Source organism: Phallusia mammillata, chromosome 2 (genome assembly GCF_965637545.1).
Source record: "Phallusia mammillata chromosome 2, kaPhaMamm4.hap1.1, whole genome shotgun sequence".
Classification (NCBI taxonomy): domain Eukaryota; kingdom Metazoa; phylum Chordata; class Ascidiacea; order Phlebobranchia; family Ascidiidae; genus Phallusia; species Phallusia mammillata.
Genome location: NC_137253.1, coordinates 20,936,653 through 20,956,615, shown reverse-complemented (window position 1 = coordinate 20,956,615; position 19,963 = coordinate 20,936,653). Strand labels below are relative to the sequence as shown.

General features: G+C 41.5%; 2 protein-coding genes across 3 annotated transcripts; both read right to left on the bottom strand.

The window, feature by feature from the left end:
* Window positions 1-2,988: 2,988 nt before the first annotated feature.
* On the bottom strand, window positions 2,989-8,325 carry LOC145214414 (uncharacterized). Of its 2 annotated transcripts, none has more exons than XM_080082931.1 (2): window positions 3,147-8,325; window positions 2,989-3,086 (listed from the first exon to the last, which is right to left on the bottom strand). In XM_080082931.1, the coding sequence occupies exon 1, from the start codon at window positions 7,756-7,758 to the stop codon at window positions 6,397-6,399; it is 1,362 nt and encodes a 453-aa protein (XP_079939057.1). In that variant the 5' UTR covers window positions 7,759-8,325; the 3' UTR covers window positions 2,989-3,086; window positions 3,147-6,396. The 2 variants fall into 2 exon arrangements, with proteins under 2 accessions (XP_079939057.1, XP_079939058.1); XM_080082932.1 differs by having other exon boundaries at window positions 2,989-3,211; window positions 3,274-8,325.
* On the bottom strand, window positions 5,645-6,368 carry LOC145213134 (uncharacterized). The gene is made up of 2 exons (XM_080081368.1): window positions 6,308-6,368; window positions 5,645-6,258 (listed from the first exon to the last, which is right to left on the bottom strand). The coding sequence occupies exons 1-2, from the start codon at window positions 6,366-6,368 to the stop codon at window positions 5,645-5,647; spliced, it is 675 nt and encodes a 224-aa protein (XP_079937494.1).
* Window positions 8,326-19,963: the final 11,638 nt, after the last annotated feature.

Here is a 19,963-nt window from a genome sequence, read left to right as displayed (position 1 = left end):
CATCAGGGACAAAGAAGGCCAATTGCAAACATACAGTGAGGGAAGAAGCGTGGGCTGCCTATTGTGAAAATCTGTACAAGGCTGATGGTGTTTCTGATGTTTTATCAGTCACGCCGGATAAGGCAAGTTTACTCGAACCTCCCATACTACTCTCTGAGGTTGGTGAGGCGATCCAACGTCTAAAAGCAAATAAATCGCCAGGTGTGGATAGAATTCCAGCAGAATTTCTAAAACTTGGTGGAGCTACACTTGAAAAACTGCTGCACCTCTTGTGTCAAAAAATATGGGATACTGGTATTTTTCCGAAAGAATGGAAAACTTCCATTTTTATTCCTCTGTTAAAAAAGGGGGACTCCACTTTATGCTCCAACTACAGAACTATTGCTCTCATTCCACATGCTAGTAAAATCATGCTACACATTGTAGTCAGACGAATGAGCAAAAGAGCAAATGAAATCATTTCTAGAGAACAAGTGGGCTACCAAAAACATAGGGGAACTCGTGATCAACTATTCAATCTCAGAATCATAATGGAAAAGGCACTGGAGTACAACAGGCCGTTACATCTGTGCTTTGTCGATTACGTAAAGGCCTTCGACTGTCTTAACCACCATCGGTTGTGGGAAGTCCTATCACAGTGGGGTTTCCCACACCACTTCATTTGGCTAATAAAATCCCTGTATGAGGGTCAAACAGCGACAGTTCAAACTGCAGCAGGACTTTCCCGTGACTTTCTCATACAAAAAGGTGTTCGACAGGGTTGTGTGCTTTCCCCACTTCTTTTCAATTTGTACAGCGAAAGAGTCATAGGTCAGTCCAAGGGTGGATACGGTGGCCTTGACTATGGCGGAGAAAAGCTGCACAATCTGAGATATGCAGATGATGCAGTCCTGCTTGCTGGATCAAAGCAATCACTTCAGCGATCTTTTCAGCTATTGGAAATACAAAGTAGAAAAATGGGCCTGCTTATAAACACAAAGAAAACAAAAGTTATGGTGGTAGCAAAACATCCCATAACAAGTGCTATTGTAACATCCTCTGGAAGTGTTTTAGAACAAGTCAGCAGTTACACCTACTTGGGAGCAAGCATAAGTGATTCAGGAAGTGACTCCCCTGAAATCAGCCGGAGGCTGGCTATGGCAAGATCGGCCACACAGAATCTCCGCTCTATCTGGAAAGATATGACTATCAGCAACAGCCTAAAGGTTTATTTAATTAAATCTTTGGTTTGGCCTGTTGCTACCTATGCTTGCGAATCGTGGCACTTACGAGCGACCGATAGCGCAAAGCTACAAAGTTTTGAAATGTACTGCTATCGTCGCTTGCTAAGAATTTCATGGAAAGAACATAGGACCAACAACTCCATATTAAAAGAACTAAAAGTACAACATCAATTCATTAGATTCATGCAAAAACAATCTCTAAAATATTATGGACACATTAATCGACACCCTGAAACGTTGGAATATTTGTGCCTACATGGACGACCCCACGGCAAGAGATCAAGGGGAAGGCAAAGACTGCAATATATAGAGGGAATTAAACATGCAGTTAATGCCACATCACTTGTGGACCTCACTCGATGCTGCTCAAACCGACAGAGCTGGAAAGAAATAAGTGACAACGTCTAACCGCTAAGCGGATGACACGTTATATATATATTAACCTTGAGTTAATCAAGCGTAATGACTTTGGTACATTGATTTCTAATCCCCGTGTGTCCAATTTCTTATCTCTCGGGTTTCATTATCTGTTGTCCAATCTAAAGTCGTATCGATTCTAATCTTGATTAAGTAAAATACCGGACTTATAAATACCACGCTACAAACATTGAGATTCATTTCAATTCCAATTCTAATTCTAATTCGGATGCTAGTTCTAAATTCTATCTTTCAACCGTTAAAATTCTGGTCAAAGTGCGAATATTATATTCTGTCATTATTCGCTTAATGTACGAATCGCTCGTCAACTTGATGTTACGTTGAACTTGTAAAAGTAAGTTATCTGTGTTCGCCTGTTTGTTATGTTGCTTGTAATAAAACTCGTGAAGTAGATACTTAAGTCTGTGCTATGCTCAGTTATTAACCGGAGTCAGCTTTGCATTCGCTGCACATCCAAATTTGCCTTTAATAATTGACTGCGTGGAATTCGTCAAATATCTTGTGCTTTTATTTTCTAAGTGTTAATATTCTTTGCCGGGAAAATGTCCTCCTTTTTGGTGATGAAAATATGGTAGGCCTAACACAAGTTAAACACAAATCAAATAAGAACATGAAACATACCAACTGTTGGGTAACCAGGGCTTTACTATAGCACGCGGCTAGAGGTTCCACAACTAACAATTCAGCATTTTAGCTATTGCTCTTAACATTTACAGTTTCACTATAAACAAAATAGACACAAGAAATTAGGATAAATTCACTTAATTGTGTGACGTCACGATTTCGATTCGCTAAAGCGTAAAATTACATGGTTGCCGAACCGAATCGCATTCGACGTTTTCAGCTTTGCACAAAAACGAAAGGGTGGTTATTGTAAAGTGATATACAAACATGAGGCCGGATAATTGTTAACGTTAAAGTATTTTTAGACTGTTAGTCTATTCTTCCGAAAAAATATAAATTAATTTGTTAGCAGCAGCTGTTTGCGTCTAGCTTAGACATACCAAATGTATGAATTTGTTTATTGTGAACTGGTAAACCCCCAGGAATAGTTGGAAGAAACATTCAAAGTGTATATAGATCACTCTGACCGTTTTCCAATAGTAATAATCTGATTTCTAAGTTGTACATACTAAAACTGTATTACATTTCCAGGCCATGTAGCACATTAAAAAAATCCTTTATATGACTGTACAAATCTAATAAATTTGTTTCATTACAGTCTGTAACGTCCCGTGAACGCGCCCCGGTTACAGCGCGGAACGTCACACGAGGGGGGATTGAAACGCGATTCCTAAAGGTCTCCAACAAGCAGTCCACACAGATAGGGTGTTTTGTAGATCTTATATTCAAACACTTTCAATGAAGAATGAAGAGGACGGTGGGAGGCGGTAGAAACGATCGGAAACGAATAGGAAACGGTTTCTACATAAAGCATGACATTAACATTGCGCTTTAAATGTAGAAATATAACTCAAAGCTCACCAACTGTTATGGTAACCGGAAGAAAATATATAACATGGGCAATCCCAGAAATCACTGTCACACACCTAAATACACAATAAAGCATGAGACCACAATATGACATTATGACGTCATACACAATGCTTACCAAGCTATGTAGAGCGACAGTGTGGAAAGGTCACGCTTCACGTGAATATCGTACAAGAACGCTGCGTAAACAAATACAACTTAAGCAACTTAAATAAACCCAACTACACGTACAGTACGACTATTAAAAAAGGGAAATGACATTTTAGGTCATTGCAGTTTAGGTCAAGTTCACAGCGGTTAGCATTCATTATGGTAATTCACAATATTGAGTCATTAAACACATATATACAAAGTGACTCACCAATAATCGTCAACACGTCAATAAACAACTTTTCAACAACAACCGACGCAGCACCGTGCTCCACGGAAGTCAGCAACGAAAAGAACTAAACTACGTTGCGTTATCACACAAAACTGGCAGTCCATTGTTACGTCACACAACGCACTGGGTTACAACACAAGTTGTACTAAGGAAATGCGGGAATCTATAGAAATCGGCAATTACTGGCAAATAAGATGTAACATACCCCCCCCACAATGTACGAATCCAAGGAGTACATTTACAACATAACACACAAACATCGGCAGTAATTGCGAACACAAAGAAACACACAACTAATCACGCATCGCGTCGTCGCGGCATAGCAAGCACAATTTTGCAATTGGGCGTCTCAAGGCACCAGAGTGAGTCTTAACCACCACCTGGCGCACTACTCCCTTTCGATCAGGAAGCACATCGGTCACGCGACCCAGAAGCCATTTGCTCCTAGGCTGATTATCATCCGCTACAAGCACAACGTCACCGACTGCGAAATTAGAATGTCCATTTGCCCACTTCGATCTGGGCATTAGCGTCGGCAGGTACTCGCGCGACCATCGCCGCCAAAATTGGTCGGCCAAGTATTGTACTTGGCGCCAACGGTTACGATGGTAACAGTCCTTCCCCGTAAACAGTCCAGGGGGCATATTCGGCGCTGCGCGTTGCAGCAGTAGGTGATTTGGTGTAAGGGCTCCTCATCCTTCGAATCGAACGTCACAGGAACCAAGGGACGAGAATTCAGGATGGCCTCGACCTCCACCATCAGCGTCATCAGTTTCTCATCGGACAAGGTCTGCTCCGAAAGCAGAGCGTTGAGGATTTTGCGCACAGAGCGTATCATTCGCTTCCAAACCCCACCCATGTGGTTGGCAGTGGGAGGATTGAAGCTCCACGCTATTTCACGTTGTTGCAGATATTTGTAAATCTGCCTTTGATTCCACCGGTTTAGTTCTTCGCGCAGGATGCGCTCAGCTCCAACGAAGTTTGTGCCGTTGTCGCTAAAGATCTGGTCTGGCCGTCCTCGACGACCGATAAAACGTCGGAGAGCTCCGATAAAGGAGTCCGTCGACAGTGAATGCGCTATTTCAGGGGTCGCCAACCCGCGGCTCCGGAGCCGCATGCGGCTCTTTCATCCCTCTGAAGCGGCTCAGTTTTTGAATTTACCAAATGTTGTGCATTTGAATAAAAATTATGTGACGATTATGCCGAACACGAAAATTGAAGTGCAGTAGCATGACTGAACTCGCTTGTTGTAGTTACCTGCAACCCCTTCTATATACCATCGAACGTGAGGTCTGGAAGAGGCAAACTGGCGGCGCGCAGGTTAATACGCAATATGAGACAATACTGTTTTTGTTTGCAGTGTGTGTGCGCGCGTAACAATAGCTGTTTGTTAATTGTTACGTAACAAACGCGTTAACAAAGGAATACAAATCTGCAGAAACAGAATATGCAACGCTACGTAAAGTTGTTTTCTCTGCTGACGAGACTAGTATACCAGTGTGTCCATGCAATGAAACACTAGCTAACAACAAAAAGTCGAATGTCATAAGACTAAAAACGTTTTGCATTTTTGTTTAAATTTTAAAACGACTTTGTGGCTCCCAGTGTTTTTTTTACAACGTGAAACTGGTCCGAGTGGCTCTTTGAGTAGTAAAGGTTGGCGACCCCTGCGCTATTTCGATATGCGCGGCCCTGGTGGAAAAACAGGTAAAGATGCACCCGTACCTCTTTACCTCACTTCGTCCTTGCTTCACAAGGAAAGGTCCAAAGTAGTCGACACCGACCACTGAGAAAGGCGGCTTATTGGCCTGTAGTCTCGCAGCAGGAAGGTCTGCCATCATCTGTTTGCCCAGGGAGCCATTTCTTCGGCGACAGGAAACACACTTTCCAAGAACACGCCGAACTGCTACCCCTCCTTTGATGACCCAGTAGCGTTGTCTGAGAGCCGACCACGTGTGTCCCATTCCAGCATGGCCAACCTCGTCATGCTGCTGCATAATCACCAGGTCGGTAAACCGATGGTCGTATGGAAGAATCATCGGATGCTTCACATCAAACTCGACACATGCACGCTCGAGCCTTCCACCAACTCTCACAACTCCATCGACTAGAATTGGATTGAGCTTCCAAGAGCTCTCTTTTTCTTTGGTAAACGAATGGCTTCGCCTTTGGCCTTCGACATCGCAGCGATAACGTCCGGAAAACGTCGTTTTTGTACATACTTGACGATCTCAAGCTCGGCAGCCAGGAGTTCAACAACGGTCAGTTGCCCAGTAGTTACTTTGTATTTGGCAGGAAACCGCCTTGACATCAACATCGATTTGAATCTGAGCAACCAGCTTACAGCCCTTTTCAGCCGATTGAGTGATGAGTATCTGGCAATGAGTCGATCCGTAGCGGACTCGCTGACGACCAGACAAACGGTTTGAGTTTCTTTCTTTACCAAAATAAATTCGATTGGCAATGACGACAAGTCTGGGCAGAAAGGCCATGTATCTTCTTGCTCCCAAAGAAACTGGGGTCCAGTAAGCCATCGGCTGGACCTGAGGAATTTATTCACACTGAGTCCACGAGACGCCTCGTCCGCTGGATTTATCTTGGTGCTGACGTGTCTCCATTGACTAGGCCGAGAAACATCCTCGATTTTGGCCAAGCGATTTGCAACAAACACTGGAAAGCGCTTATTGCAGTTGCGAATACTTTGAAGAACCGCAGTCGAATCTGTCCAGAACACGGATTGGCATTCGTCCAGTTGCAGCTCCTTTCTCACAAGTCGATCCAACTTGGCTGCAACAACGGCCGCCGTCAGCTCCAGGCGGGGAATCGAACATGTCTTCAGGGGGGCAACGCGTGCCTTGCCTATAACGAGCAGTGAATGCGTCCTCGCTCGTCTACCAGCCTTAGATAAGTCACCGCACCGTAAGCTGTAGATGTGGCATCTGCAAAATGGTGCAATTCCGTTTTTCTCACCTTACCAAAATCGTGGGGCTTCACACATCTTGGCAGAACGACGTCTCCTAACCGCGGTAGTTGCTGCAACCATTTTGCCCACGATTCGGAGTCTTCATCGGAAAGAACGTCATCCCATCCCAGCTGCTTTCTGCAGAGATCTCTTTGCATCGTCTTGGCCACCACGATCACAGGCGCTGCAAAGCCAAGAGGATCGTATAAGGAACTTACCACCGACAGGATTGACCTTCTGGTGTAAGCTGTAGGCTGCTTTACATCGACATTGAAACCGAACTCGTCCGACGAAACGTTCCATCGAACGCCAAGTACCCTCTCGCACGAAGAACCATCCACGTCCAGCTCCTTCACCGATTTAGCCCGTTCCTCTTCATCAATGGAAGCGAGAACTCGCTCGCTGTTGCTAAGCCACTTGGTTAGCCGAAATCCCTTCTTCTTAAGAAGTGCACAGATGCCTTTGACCAACTGAACTGCTTCTGCTTCAGTGGACACGGACTTTAAACAGTCGTCGACATAGAAATTCTTTTCTACCGTCTCGACGACTTCATTTGGAAATTCGCTTCGCAAATCATCAGCGGCTTGTTTAAGACAAAAACTCGCACAGGAAAGCGAAGAAGTTGCTCCAAACAAATGAACAAGCATCCTGTGTGAGGTGGGCTTCTTCGACACATCGCCATCGGGCCACCACAAGAACCGAAGTGCATCACAATCTGTCGGCTTCACACGAATCTGATGAAACATGGCCTCCACGTCGGCCACAAGAGCTACCCTTTCCATCCGAAACCTTGAAAGAACTCCTACTAAGGAATTGGTCAGATCCGGACCCTGGAGTAAAGCATCATTCAACGACTGGTCGCGGTATTTGGCGGCACAGTCAAAAACTACCCGCACTTTACCGGGCTTGTGTGGATTTGTAACAGGGTGATGCGGCAGGTACCATACTACCTCTGCAGCCTGTTCCTCATCTGGGACTTCTTCGGCACAGCCTTTTGCTATGTAACCCTGTACCGTCTTTGTATATGCATCACGTAGCACGGCGTCGCGTCTCAGGCGACGTTCCAAAGAACCCAAACGGTTTAGCGCCATGTCTTGGTTGCACCGAAGCGATTGTGCGTTCGGGCGCCATGGCAACGGCAACTCATAATGACCTTGCTTGAATTGCACACTTGTTTTCATTTTATCTAAGACATATCGGTCTTCACGCGACATAGGCATCGCGTCGGCGTTGGTGTCTTGAAAGTCGGTCTTCCACATTCGCTCTAACTTCTCGTGCAGCGAATCATCCGCAACTTGAGTAAAGTTGACGGAAAACAAATCGGTTGACCTTTTAGAGAGAGGTCCTGCCAATGCCCATCCAAGTGGAACCCTGAATGCAATAGGTTGCTTCGGTTTTCCCTTTCGTACCTCTTGCACGAGAAAGGCCTCTGGAACGTCCAGCCCGATCAGCAGCAAAGCTTTACTGCAATCTACCTGCGGGAATGACAGGTCTCCCTACCGTTAGCACGGACCTTGACCGCAACCATCATCAAGTTGACGCTCTGTCTACCAGAAGAAGTATGACAGTTCTTTCCAATGACCGACACAACCGAACAAACAGTCCGTTCCGGCACAGGTCCTTTGACAGGAGACTCGTCCTCTCTCTTCTCTGGCGGATGCAGCAAGGTGTGGTGAGCTTCGTTGCAGTCCCTCACGGTACACGCCTTGGGGCTGTTGCACTTAGTGGCAAAGTGCCCAAATCTGAAACAATTATCACAGAGTCTGCGGCGCCGGGTGACGCGCAGACGATCACGGTAACACCGGGATTTAAATTCCTCGCATTTAGAAAGCACGTGGTTTCCCGAACAGCACTGACACAGCGGGTCGGTGGGAAAATGGGAAGGTCCAGCACGAGCCTTAGGCCTAGATTCTTGTTCGCTTACAACGACATGACTGGAAGCCTTTACGTGACTACTTTTACCTTTCGCCCTTTTGGCTTCGTTACGATGCTCATCCAGCATGCGGCTAAACAACGAGTTTGCAATCTGGTCCTCCGTTTGGACGAAAGTAACAAGATGTTCGAACATAGGTTCACGGCCAGTCTCTCTGATTATTGTTGCGACACGCCTTTTCCAAGCCTCCTGCATCTTGAACGGCAGACGATTCACGACAGCAATCAACGTAGGGTAATTATTCATCTCGGAATGCTCGTCAATGTCTGAAAGTGTAAGTAAACAATCGCGCAGCGACTGCGCAAGCTCGCTCAAACCAGCAGCATCGTTCGGTCGCAATTCTGGACCGTTGACAACACACCTTACACATGCATGAGCGATTATATGTGACTTGCCATAACTTACTTGTCGTAGAGCAACTTTCTCGCTTGTTGGTACCCGTCTTCCTTTAGTCTAAAGCAGTGTTCAATCAGTTTACGGGCCCTGCCGTCACAATGCTGCGCCAAATACGACAATTTGGCACCATCGTCATCGACCTTGTCGTCGATACGAGAATCGAAATTGCGAACGAACTTCCAATAATCCATTGGATTGCCGTCAAAATTGAGAACTTTAGGCTTTGGTCTGTTTATGTCAGGGGTTCCCAACCTTTTTCCGATCTCGTACCACTTGGACGCTCTGTACTGCCACGCGCACCACTTCTTGCTGAACAACTAATTTGATCGAATCATATTGTATTCAGAAGAAGAATATTGGCCTACTAAAATAACACTAAAGCACCACAACGAAATTTAATGATATTTTTGTTTTTTGTTTACTGTCCACCAATTGGTCAATGCGCGGTGTAAACTGGCAGCGCATCGAAAGTCATTTCCGTGCGCACCTATAGTCGGTTTCAAATTTTTGACTTGATGATCATCGTGACGGAAAATACCTGCTCACATTCCTATGCATTAAACGAAGCATAAACTACTTCTTCATACGTAACCGTTATTGAACATTTTATCCTGATCTATTTTAGCTTACAACACTAGCATTATTCAACGCTATTTGTAGCTTAAGCTATAAAATAGTAGATGATATCTATCAAGGGCAATCATTTGACATATAATTAATGCCCACTGTCTCACAGCATTCTACGGCGTTTCAAAGCAACTGTGCTTCTTGTTGACAATTGACATAACCTGTATTTTGAAGATCGTAATGATAGGAAACAACAGGAATAGTTACGTAACAATAAGAACCTTGGAGATTTAAAAAAAAAAAAAAACCAGATAAACAAAATATAAAGTTGTAAATTCAGGTTTACGTGAAAAAAGCGGAAGCTACTCGCGTACCACCTGAAAAGCCTTCGCGTACCACCAGTGCTACGCGTACCACTGGTTGGGAACCCCTGGTTTATGTGCTTCACAAGTGATGCAATCTCATTGTCATGTACGCCAGTTGGCTTGACTGAATCATATGTACACGTATTATTTACAATTGGGTTTGTTTGTGTGAAAGAACCTTTCTCCTCAAACGAAGATTTAAATTTAGGCGCATATTGGGACAGGGGCTCTGACGGAGCAACATAGTCAACCACATACCGCTGGTCAGGAGGGCTTCGCTGCGACGTGACAGGCGGTGACGTGAACAATACGCGTCGTTGATCCCCGAGCGGCTCCTCCAGGGGAGGCGTGGTCGATTTACCACAACCTTCCTTCACCGTCACGTACTCCGCGTTTTCTGACATCTCGTCCCAAACCTTCTCTTCAACCTCTGCGGCTTGTAGCTGGTGCTGCAATTCCAGCATTTCCATTTTGTCCCTTTGGCGCTGTTCTTCTTCAGCACGACGGATTTCTTCTTGTGCACGTCTCATGTCTTCTTCTGCGCGACGAATCTCTCCCTCGGCACGTCGCCTTTTCATTTCTTGCTGCTGTCTGGCCAGCTCCTGCTTCTGCGCAGTCTGCTGAATGGCAAGACGCGCGAGCTGTGTCGTTACTTTAACTCTAGTTCTACTATTAGTCGAAGAACTAGAGCGCCTACTTTGTCCACAGAACGAGTCGTTGTCCTTTGGACTCTTATCACCGCTTCCACTCGGACTAGCTATGTTAATAGGTAAAACATCGCTAGATAAAGAATTTACCTCACGAACCCAGTGAGAAACACGGTCATCGAATTCGGTCTTGTTTTTTTTAAGCTTGCTAGTTCGTCGGCAAGATCAGGATGCGGCTCGTATGCAGCAACAGCATCGACAAAAAGATGTTCAAGCGCAACCAATACCATCTCGAGCATCTGCTTGTTGTGGTGGTCCTTCATCAGGTACTCGGCGACTAGGTGCTGTTCACTAAGACGTCGACGACAATCAGCGACCGCATCAGGAGTCGTGACATTTGATTGACTCATCTTGGACCGCTTAAATAGTCAACAAACAGTTAAAACTTGTCTTTAACACACGGTTGAAACTTTCTTCACGGTTAGCTACTGTTCAGCGAACAGTTAAACTTGATCTCGAAAAGCAGTTGAAACTTGATTTCAACTGCAATTGTCTTCAACACACAGTTGAAACTTGATTTCAACAAACAGTTGAAACTTGATTTCAACTGTAGACTTGCATTCAACCTCAGTTGAAACTTTCATGTAACGTCCCGTGAACGCGCCCCGGTTACAGCGCGGAACGTCACACGAGGGGGGATTGAAACGCGATTCCTAAAGGTCTCCAACAAGCAGTCCACACAGATAGGGTGTTTTGTAGATCTTATATTCAAACACTTTCAATGAAGAATGAAGAGGACGGTGGGAGGCGGTAGAAACGATCGGAAACGGTTTCTACATAAAGCATGACATTAACATTGCGCTTTAAATGTAGAAATATAACTCAAAGCTTACCAACTGTTATGGTAACCGGAAGAAAATATATAACATGGGCAATCCCAGAAATCACTGTCACACACCTAAATACACAATAAAGCATGAGACCACAATATGACATTATGACGTCATACACAATGCTTACCAAGCTATGTAGAGCGACAGTGTGGAAAGGTCACGCTTCACGTGAATATCGTACAAGAACGCTGCGTAAACAAATACAACTTAAGCAACTTAAATAAACCCAACTACACGTACAGTACGACTATTAAAAAAGGGAAATGACATTTTAGGTCAAGTTCACAGCGGTTAGCATTCATTATGGTAATTCACAATATTGAGTCATTAAACACATATATACAAAGTGACTCACTAATAATCATCAACACGACAATAAACAGCTTTTCTACAACAACCGACGCAGCACCGTGCTCCACGTAAGTCAGCAACGAAAAGAACTAAACTACGTTGCGTTATCACACAAAACTGGCAGTCCATTGTTACGTCACACAACGCACTGGGTTACAACACAAGTTGTACTAAGGAAATGCGGGAATCTATAGAAATCGGCAATTACTGGCAAATAAGATGTCTCTTGTGGGTTATAAGCAGGGAGTCGAACCGGAACTGAACCCGAACCCGCGAACCGGTTAATTTCATTGAACCCGAACCGAACCCGAACCGCTAATTACGATTTTCTAAACACCCGAACCGGAGTTGAACCCTATATTTTGTTTGGCGTTGGACCCGATCCGAAACTGAACCAGTAAAAATGCAATTTGTTTTATATTTTGTGATTTTTTTCAAAACAGCGCACTGACGAATACGCGAGATAACACTTATAGGGCGTGTCAAAAATAACAGGGCACGGTCAAAATTCTTTTGGAGTTTGCTAAGGTCAGGTAGATGATGGGTAGAATTTAATTGAAACGAATAAAAATTTGAACCGGTTTAAAAACCGTAAACCGGTTCGGACCGGATAATTTGCCCAAACCGGAACAAAACCCGAAAATATACATTTTTAAAAACCTGAACCGAACCCTTAAAAACAAATCGAAGTGAACCAGAACCGAACCTGAACCTATATGACAAGCGGTTCGACTCCCTGGTTATAAGTCTCTTGTGGGTTATAAGTCTAAAAAACGACTAATTTGTATACTTTTGCACCAGTTGGACGAAAAACTTAATTAAATATGCAACTTGGTGTATGGAACGTTTGTTCAGCATTAACCTCAAATTTCCCCGTTATTTTCGGTTCCAAGTTAAACAAATATTCGATACGCATTTCTCTCGTTTTCGAAAAAGAAAAAAGGCAAAGCGTATTAGACTTCTCCGATTCTCGATGCGCTCGGCACAGATGGTTTGAATACGCTTAGGCGCCAATACGCTTAGGAGAACTCTTTTGTGAACAAATAGGTCAACTTCAAACCATATCTATTTAGTTTAATTTGGTGCCTAATATAATGGGGAAATTTGTAGCACCAAGTTACATATTTCAATTATATTAATTTGTTCGTCCAACTGGTGCAAAGTTATACAAATTAGTCGTTTTTTATACATATAACGCACAAGAGACTCTAATGCAGAGCTCTTTAACCGGGGTTCCGCGGAACCCTAGGGTTCCGTACAACCCTTTCAGGGGTTCCGTGAACTTTAAGGGTTGCACGGGGAGTAGCAATTCGAACACGAATGATTCATAGTATCATTGTTTCGAACAGCAATGCTCGCCTGTGCAATATTGTTAACCTTTGTTATATACCATTGATCAATTGTGACGTAATATATACAACCTTGTTACACTCTAGCTAAGTTGCGAGATTAATGTAGAAACGACCGATACAAATAACACGGTAATGCGTTTCAGTTAACCGTTTAATTCAAGTCAACCTTTGTGATGTGCTTTGGATGTGTACGCATCTTTTTTCCTTGATGTAGCCTACTTGTATTAGCCTACATTCATTAAAATTATTTTTAGGGGGGTTCCGCAAAGTTTGACAAAATACCTTAAGGGTTCCGCGTCAATAAAAAGGTTGAAGAGCACTGGTTTACACGCCATAATTCCACCGCCAGGCCCTTCTGCTACTGTTGCAAATCAACGCATGTTTGTGCGCGGTAACACTGCGTTGCACATTAAAATAGGACCCACTTGCCGAAATTACGGGGAGGCGGGACAATAAAGATAAAAAAGATTTAGCTCGAACGCAACCTTACGTCGCGAATTACTTTTATGTGTAAACATTCATTTTCTCTATAATATAACTAAGTTATTGTATAAAAGCGCAAACACTTCTGGTCTAGCCATTACAAAAATCGTTTTTTTTACGTTTAAAAATCGCTTGTTTCGTTTACAACGTGCTGCATATTTAACGCAGTGAATTGTTTGTGACGCATAATTAATTTTAAAGTTTAGTGTACTTCAAACGATGTCCCAAACTGCCAGAAACTTTCGACAAGATAACACGTTAATTTTTGTAAAAGTTCCAACATTACGTTTGTGACGTAACAATAAGCGTTGTTGTATTTTCTGTTGAAATTAGATAGTCGTTGTTCTTGCGGTAGAAGCAGTTAGAAGTTAGAACTGCATTCTCATAATTTAGTTTACAAACGCTAAACTTTTATCACGTGGTTGTTGACGTAATAGCCGGCGCAGCGTCAGCGCCAATACCTTTGTTGTGCTTTTTACCGCCCTTTGATGTTTAAATTCCAATGCTTCTTAAAGGCGTTACAATTGTCACAATTGTAATGAATGCGAACAATTCATGGGTTGTAAAACAATAACAGCGATTGAAATCAATTGTTCCATGAAGTAATAACGCATGACTAACGTTGGTCCGATTCTTGGGTATGCGGCATACCCGAGGTTTTCGTTCGGGTATGCGTGGCATACCCGGCATACCCGTGTTCGGCGCCTATGGTCAAGAAAGAGTGCTCCAAATTTATTAAAAATTGGACAGATGTTACATATTAATCCAAATTTGATCCTCCTGAAGTTTGACCCCGAATGGCCCAGCGGTTTACCCGCAGGCCCCCAAAACGTAAAAATTTTAAAACGGCTGTACTGACTAAAGTACATCATTTATGAGTTATGTGCTCTGTTGGTTGGTGCAATGTGAGGTTTTCTAAAGAATTTTCTAACTTTTAACAGGATTTACCCATTTTTACCTGTTAAACCCCGATATATTCGTTTCTGTCTAACGCTGGTTTGTCAAACGCGTTTGGTCAAGAAAGAGTGCTTTAAATTTATTCAAATTTACACAGATGTTAGCTATTGTTTACAACCTGATCCTCTTAAAGTTTGACCCCAAATGACCCAGCGGTTCACCCACAAGGCCCCAAAACGTAAAATTTTGAAAACGGCTGTACTGACTAAAGTAGATGATCTGAGAGTTTCATGCTTTGTTGGTTGGAAAGTACATAATCTAAGAGTTTCATGCTTTGTTGGTTGGTGCAATGTAAGGTATTCTAAATAATTTTCCAATTTTTTATTGGATTTACCCATTTTTTACCCCTTTAACCCTGAAATAATTGTCACCCCTTAAATACTGAAATAATCTTTTTTGGTTTTAGGCCAGAAATACAAGGCCTAATGTGCTGAAATTTCAAACAATTGTTTGCAGTAGTTTACTCGTTTAGTATTCAAAAATTTGCCTTAATCGGCCAAATAATGACTTTCACAGCCCATAGTTTGTGTACACTGTCAGTCAGACAGAATCCCAAGGTAGTCATTCACTGGTTTACGATTAAAACGGTTTAGTGCAGAGTGGGAGGGATCAGCTTGACGTCCGGACAGACGTTTTAAGAGACAGTCTTTTCGGTGATTACAAATCAGCTTTTTTTTTGTCCTTAAGAATCACAGGCAACATTTGTTTACCGTAAATCCGCACAAACATGCGTGTGGGGACCCATTAGTTTTTGTTTACAAAAACAATCATATGTGTAGATCAAATGATGTGTATAGTAAATTGGTAAATATTGCATAGAATATATAAAATGGAAGCATATCAGAAAGCCACCCTTCTAGTTTCAACATAATATCATATTCATTTACTGCATAGTAGGAATTTATATTCATACTAACCCTATGTGACACACCCACCATCATTTGCTATTATAATTTAGCTGTTACTTCAGCATCTGTGTGGGTACAGCAATGCCAATACTTAACTAGAAGGGTGGCTTAGCACATATTGCCCTTGCATATACACTATAACCTATTTTAAAACATAAATATATTTCCTATGCTTATTTTGTATTGGGTCCCATATTAGCCATCGTCTTTTATAACTTTAGTCGTTTCTGCAGGCAAAAACTCATGGGTCCCCGCACATGCAAAGTTGAAAATAATGCAATTCAAGAGATAACCATGAGAAAGTCGGGTGTTGTAAGGTAAAACACAGTGATCGGCACTGGGTTTAAATAATAATACTATGTAGAATACAAACTATAAAATTAGATTCACCCCAGATATTGTTTGAAGTATGTCCTATTTAACGTTTTAAAAATCTGGCCCATTTTAGGGGGCTAGTAGGGCAACTAATTGGGTTCGACACACAAACTAAAAAATATATAAAAACCACAATGACTCAAACAATAGTACTGCAAAATTTCAGCCCAATCCGCCAATGTTTGAAATTTTGACCGCTAGAGGTGTTTTGAGCAACAACCGTTAATGTTTCTGACATCATAGGGCTGCTAACAAGCCCCTAACTGCCATGGCGCAAAAACGACCACCAAGCAACATACAACTGGTTGCTCTTGTAACACTATTGCTCCAAATAAATCTTTCGTTTGTGGTGCCCAGTAACATACAAATACGTTTTTTACTTTAGGGGCTTGTGGGGTAAATGTTAGGACTACAGGCTCAACAATCGACACCTATAAATGGCATACTATACAAGAAATCCAAATTTCAGCCAATTCTGACACTGTTTAAAATCTCACCCATTTTAGGGGGCTAGCGGGGTAAATACTGGGGTTATCAACAAAAACAAAGTGGGATGTACATCTACATGAATATATCTACCATCTGTGTAAATTTCAGCCAAATCCATTAAACATTTGATGGAAAAACGAGTCGGACAAACTTTGGGAAGAAAAAAAAGGAAGAAAACAAAAGAAAAAAACAAAAACAATTTGAGTAAAATCAATATGTGTCCCCTTCAGGGAAGGGGACCCATAATTATAAAGTTTGTATTTTAGGATATTGTATAGTTTACTGTGTTTCACCTTTAGCCAACCACTTTTCCCTGATCAGAAACATAAACCTACCCGCGGGCAAATATAATAATGCTCTTCCATTCAATAACTAAACTTAGTTATAATTTTTTTGCTTATTATAAACAAACAGCAATATCAGAATGTTTCATATTTCTAGGACCCCAAAATATGTTAAAAAATTATCCATAAAGATACCTAACAATTTCGGTGTTCCGTTTTTTATTTGCTGTTAGATGTAGCACTAGGGTTAAACTACCCGGATATCTATTAACCAACTTAGCAAAAAATTAATTACTATCCAATATTTTTGTCAGGTAATCAGATAAAACAAAAGAATGATTTTGAATAGGCGTTTTTCCAGTTTATACAACTGTAAAAGTGCCGCAGGAAATATGCAATAAAAAATGTAGCAAATGATTTCTTGTTTATTTCAATGTAATGTTAAATTCGTTAAGTAGAAACTGATACCCAAACTCACCCTAATATGGCACACCCACCATCATCTTTTGCTATTATAATCTAATTAGCTGTTAATTCAGCATCTGTGTGGGTACAGCAATAGAACTGTTTTTTTAATATTATATACATATTTTGTGTAATCATCTATGTTAAGGTTGTACTAACTTTACATGTTCCTTTGTATCTTGAAATCGCTTATGACCAACATGTTCAATCATTAAGGAGCACCACTGCAATCTTCACCATTTCATTACAAAACTAGAAGGGTGGCTTAGCACATATTGCCCTTGCATATACACTATAACCTATTTTAAAACATAAATATATTTCCTATGCTTATTTTGTATTGGGTCCCATATTAGTCACCGTCTTTTATAACTTTAGTCGTTTCTGCAGGCAAAAACTCATGGGTCCCCACACATGCAAAGTTGAAAATAATGCAATTCAAGAGATAACCATGAGAAAGTCAGGTGTTGTAAGGTAAAACACAGTGATCGGCACTGGGCTTAAATAATAATACTATGTAGAATACAAACTATAAAATTAGATTCTTCCCAGATAATGTTTGAAGTATGTCCTATTTAACGTTTTAAAAAACTGACCCATATTAGGGGTTAGTAGGGTAACTAATTGGGTTCGACACACAAACTAACAAATATATAAAAACCACAATGACTCAATCAATAGTACTGCAAAATTTCAGCCCAATCCACCAACGTTTAAAATTTTGACCACTAGAGGCGTTTTGAGCAACAATCGTTAATGTTTCTGACATCATAGGGCTGTTGACAAGCCCCTAACTGCCATGGCGCAAAAACGACCACCAAGCAACCCACCAACGAGCAACATTCAACTGGTTGCCCTTATAACACTATTGCGCCAAAGAAATCTTTCGTTTGTGGTGCCCAGTAACATACAAATACGTTTTACACTTTAGGGGCTTGTGGGGTAAATGTTAGGACTAAAGGGTTGAACACAACAATCGACACCTATAAATGGCATACTATACAAGAAATCCAAATTTCAGCCAATTCTGACACTGTTTAAAAACTCACCCATTTTAGCGGGCTAGAGGGGTAAATACTGGGGTTATCAACAAAAACAAAGTTGGATGCACATCTACATAACTATATCTACCATCTGTGTAAATTTCAGCCAAATCCATTAAACATTTGATAAAAAACCGAGTCGGACAAACTTTGGGAAGAAAATAACCCATTTTAGGGGGCTAGCGGGGTAAATACTGGGGTTATCAACAAAAACAAAGTGGGATGCACATCTACATGAATATATCTACCATCTGTGTAAATTTCAGCCAAATCCATCAAACATTTGATGGAAAAACGAGTCGGACAAACTTTGGGGAAAAAGTACCCATTTTAGGGGGCGAGCGGGGTAAATACTGGGGTTATCAACAAAAACAAAAAGGGGTGCACATCTACATAACTATATCTACCATCTGTGTAAATTTCAGCCAAATCCATCAAACATTTAATGGAAAAACGAGTCGGACAAACTTTGGGCAGAAGAAAAAAACAAACAAACATTTTGAGTAAAATCAATAAGGGGACCCATAATAATAGTGCAAACAATTTGACAAAATTGATTTGTAGGCAGTGTTTGCATTAAATGCAACTTTGGTGGAATAATAAAGCACCAAAGGGTTAAAATGACTGCAAATATAATATTGCACTGAAATAACAACAATAGACAATGTGTAGCCTACATACTAAGGGCTGCATAGTTTGATTAGTCAAATCAGGTTTGAATTACTGTAAATAGAAGAAAAAGTAATGGTATAGGTACAGATAGAAAAAATGTCAGCAACCAATGTGTATAATTTTCTACACATTTTGTGCGAGTAACAAGCTTTTGGGTCATATCATTGCACTGTAATCCTTTAAGACCAGATAAAATTATTACCATTAGTGGAATCCATTCTGCAGGTTTCCGTAATTTTTAAGATATTATGTGATGTTCTATATGTTTTGTTAAACCAAAAATACTTTCGCGGGCCAGATAAAATTACGCCGAAGGACCGCATCCGGCCCGCGGGCCATAGTTTGGTCACCTGTGCTTCAGACCACAAATGTGAACATCCAAATACCAGCATGCTTTTTTGTCCAACCTATTGTTACGCAATAAAGCCTATGGGGCCATTTTGTGTCCAAAATGGGTAGAGGAAAATAACAAATAAATTGTCTGACATTTACAAACTGGAGATCTTAAACGCGAATTTGATAACATTTCACCGTAATATTAAAAGCTAAATTGCTTTGTTTCATGTAAATTTTGCCGCTTATTTTTCTTATAAATTTAAAAATACCTGCTGTATTAATTTGGACACAAAATGGCGTCCATGCGGCTCTATCGCGTAACAATGGATTGGACTACTTGTGTTTTATATATACTTTGGGGGTGAACGCAAACGGCAAAACTGCAAATTCAACTCCGCTTGCGTAGACAAAAACATTCGTGCAATAAATATGCTCACGTGACCAGCAAACAACCAAAACAGGGACATACCCCAATGTAATGTATTTTTACAAAAATGCCTACGTACCAGAATGTCTTTGCGATTTTTTATTACCACACACACTTTTTAATTTCACACGTATTTTGGGGGACTAAAATTAGTTTTTTAATGATGTCCGCTTTTTGGAAGTAGTTGCTTTACCTTGTCTGCGTCGAAATACTTATGAATAAAAACATGTATATTCATGCCAGATTGGAAAGAATGGCCTGCGCGGAGGATTTTGGATTTCCCCTTGTAATCCGCGCAAATTTAGGCTTTTTACGTGTAATCCGCGCAAAAAAATGTTGTCCGCGCAACTTAGCCCAGCTTTCGTAGGTTACTACAATAAACTTTTTTAAAAATTGTATATTTTCGTTGCACAATGAAGTTCTATGTCGTCACAAGCCTTATTTCGCTAACAATCCACGTAAATCAGTCAAGCACATCATAACTTACCGATCGTCACGCTTGAAATAACATTTCCATTTCG

What these genes read in the sequence shown, in the direction of transcription:
- LOC145213134 (XM_080081368.1), bottom strand. Translation starts at nt 6,368, where the DNA reads ATGTTCGATTCCCCGCCTGGAGCTGACGGCGGCCGTTGTTGCAGCCAA. An exon ending in CAGCCAAGTTGGATCGACTT is followed by an intron (nt 6,259 to 6,307) that starts GTGAGAAAGGAG and finishes TGTTCTGGACAG; the next exon opens with ATTCGACTGCGGTTCTTCAA.
- LOC145214414 (XM_080082931.1), bottom strand. Translation starts at nt 7,758, where the DNA reads ATGTGGAAGACCGACTTTCAAGACACCAACGCCGACGCGATGCCTATG.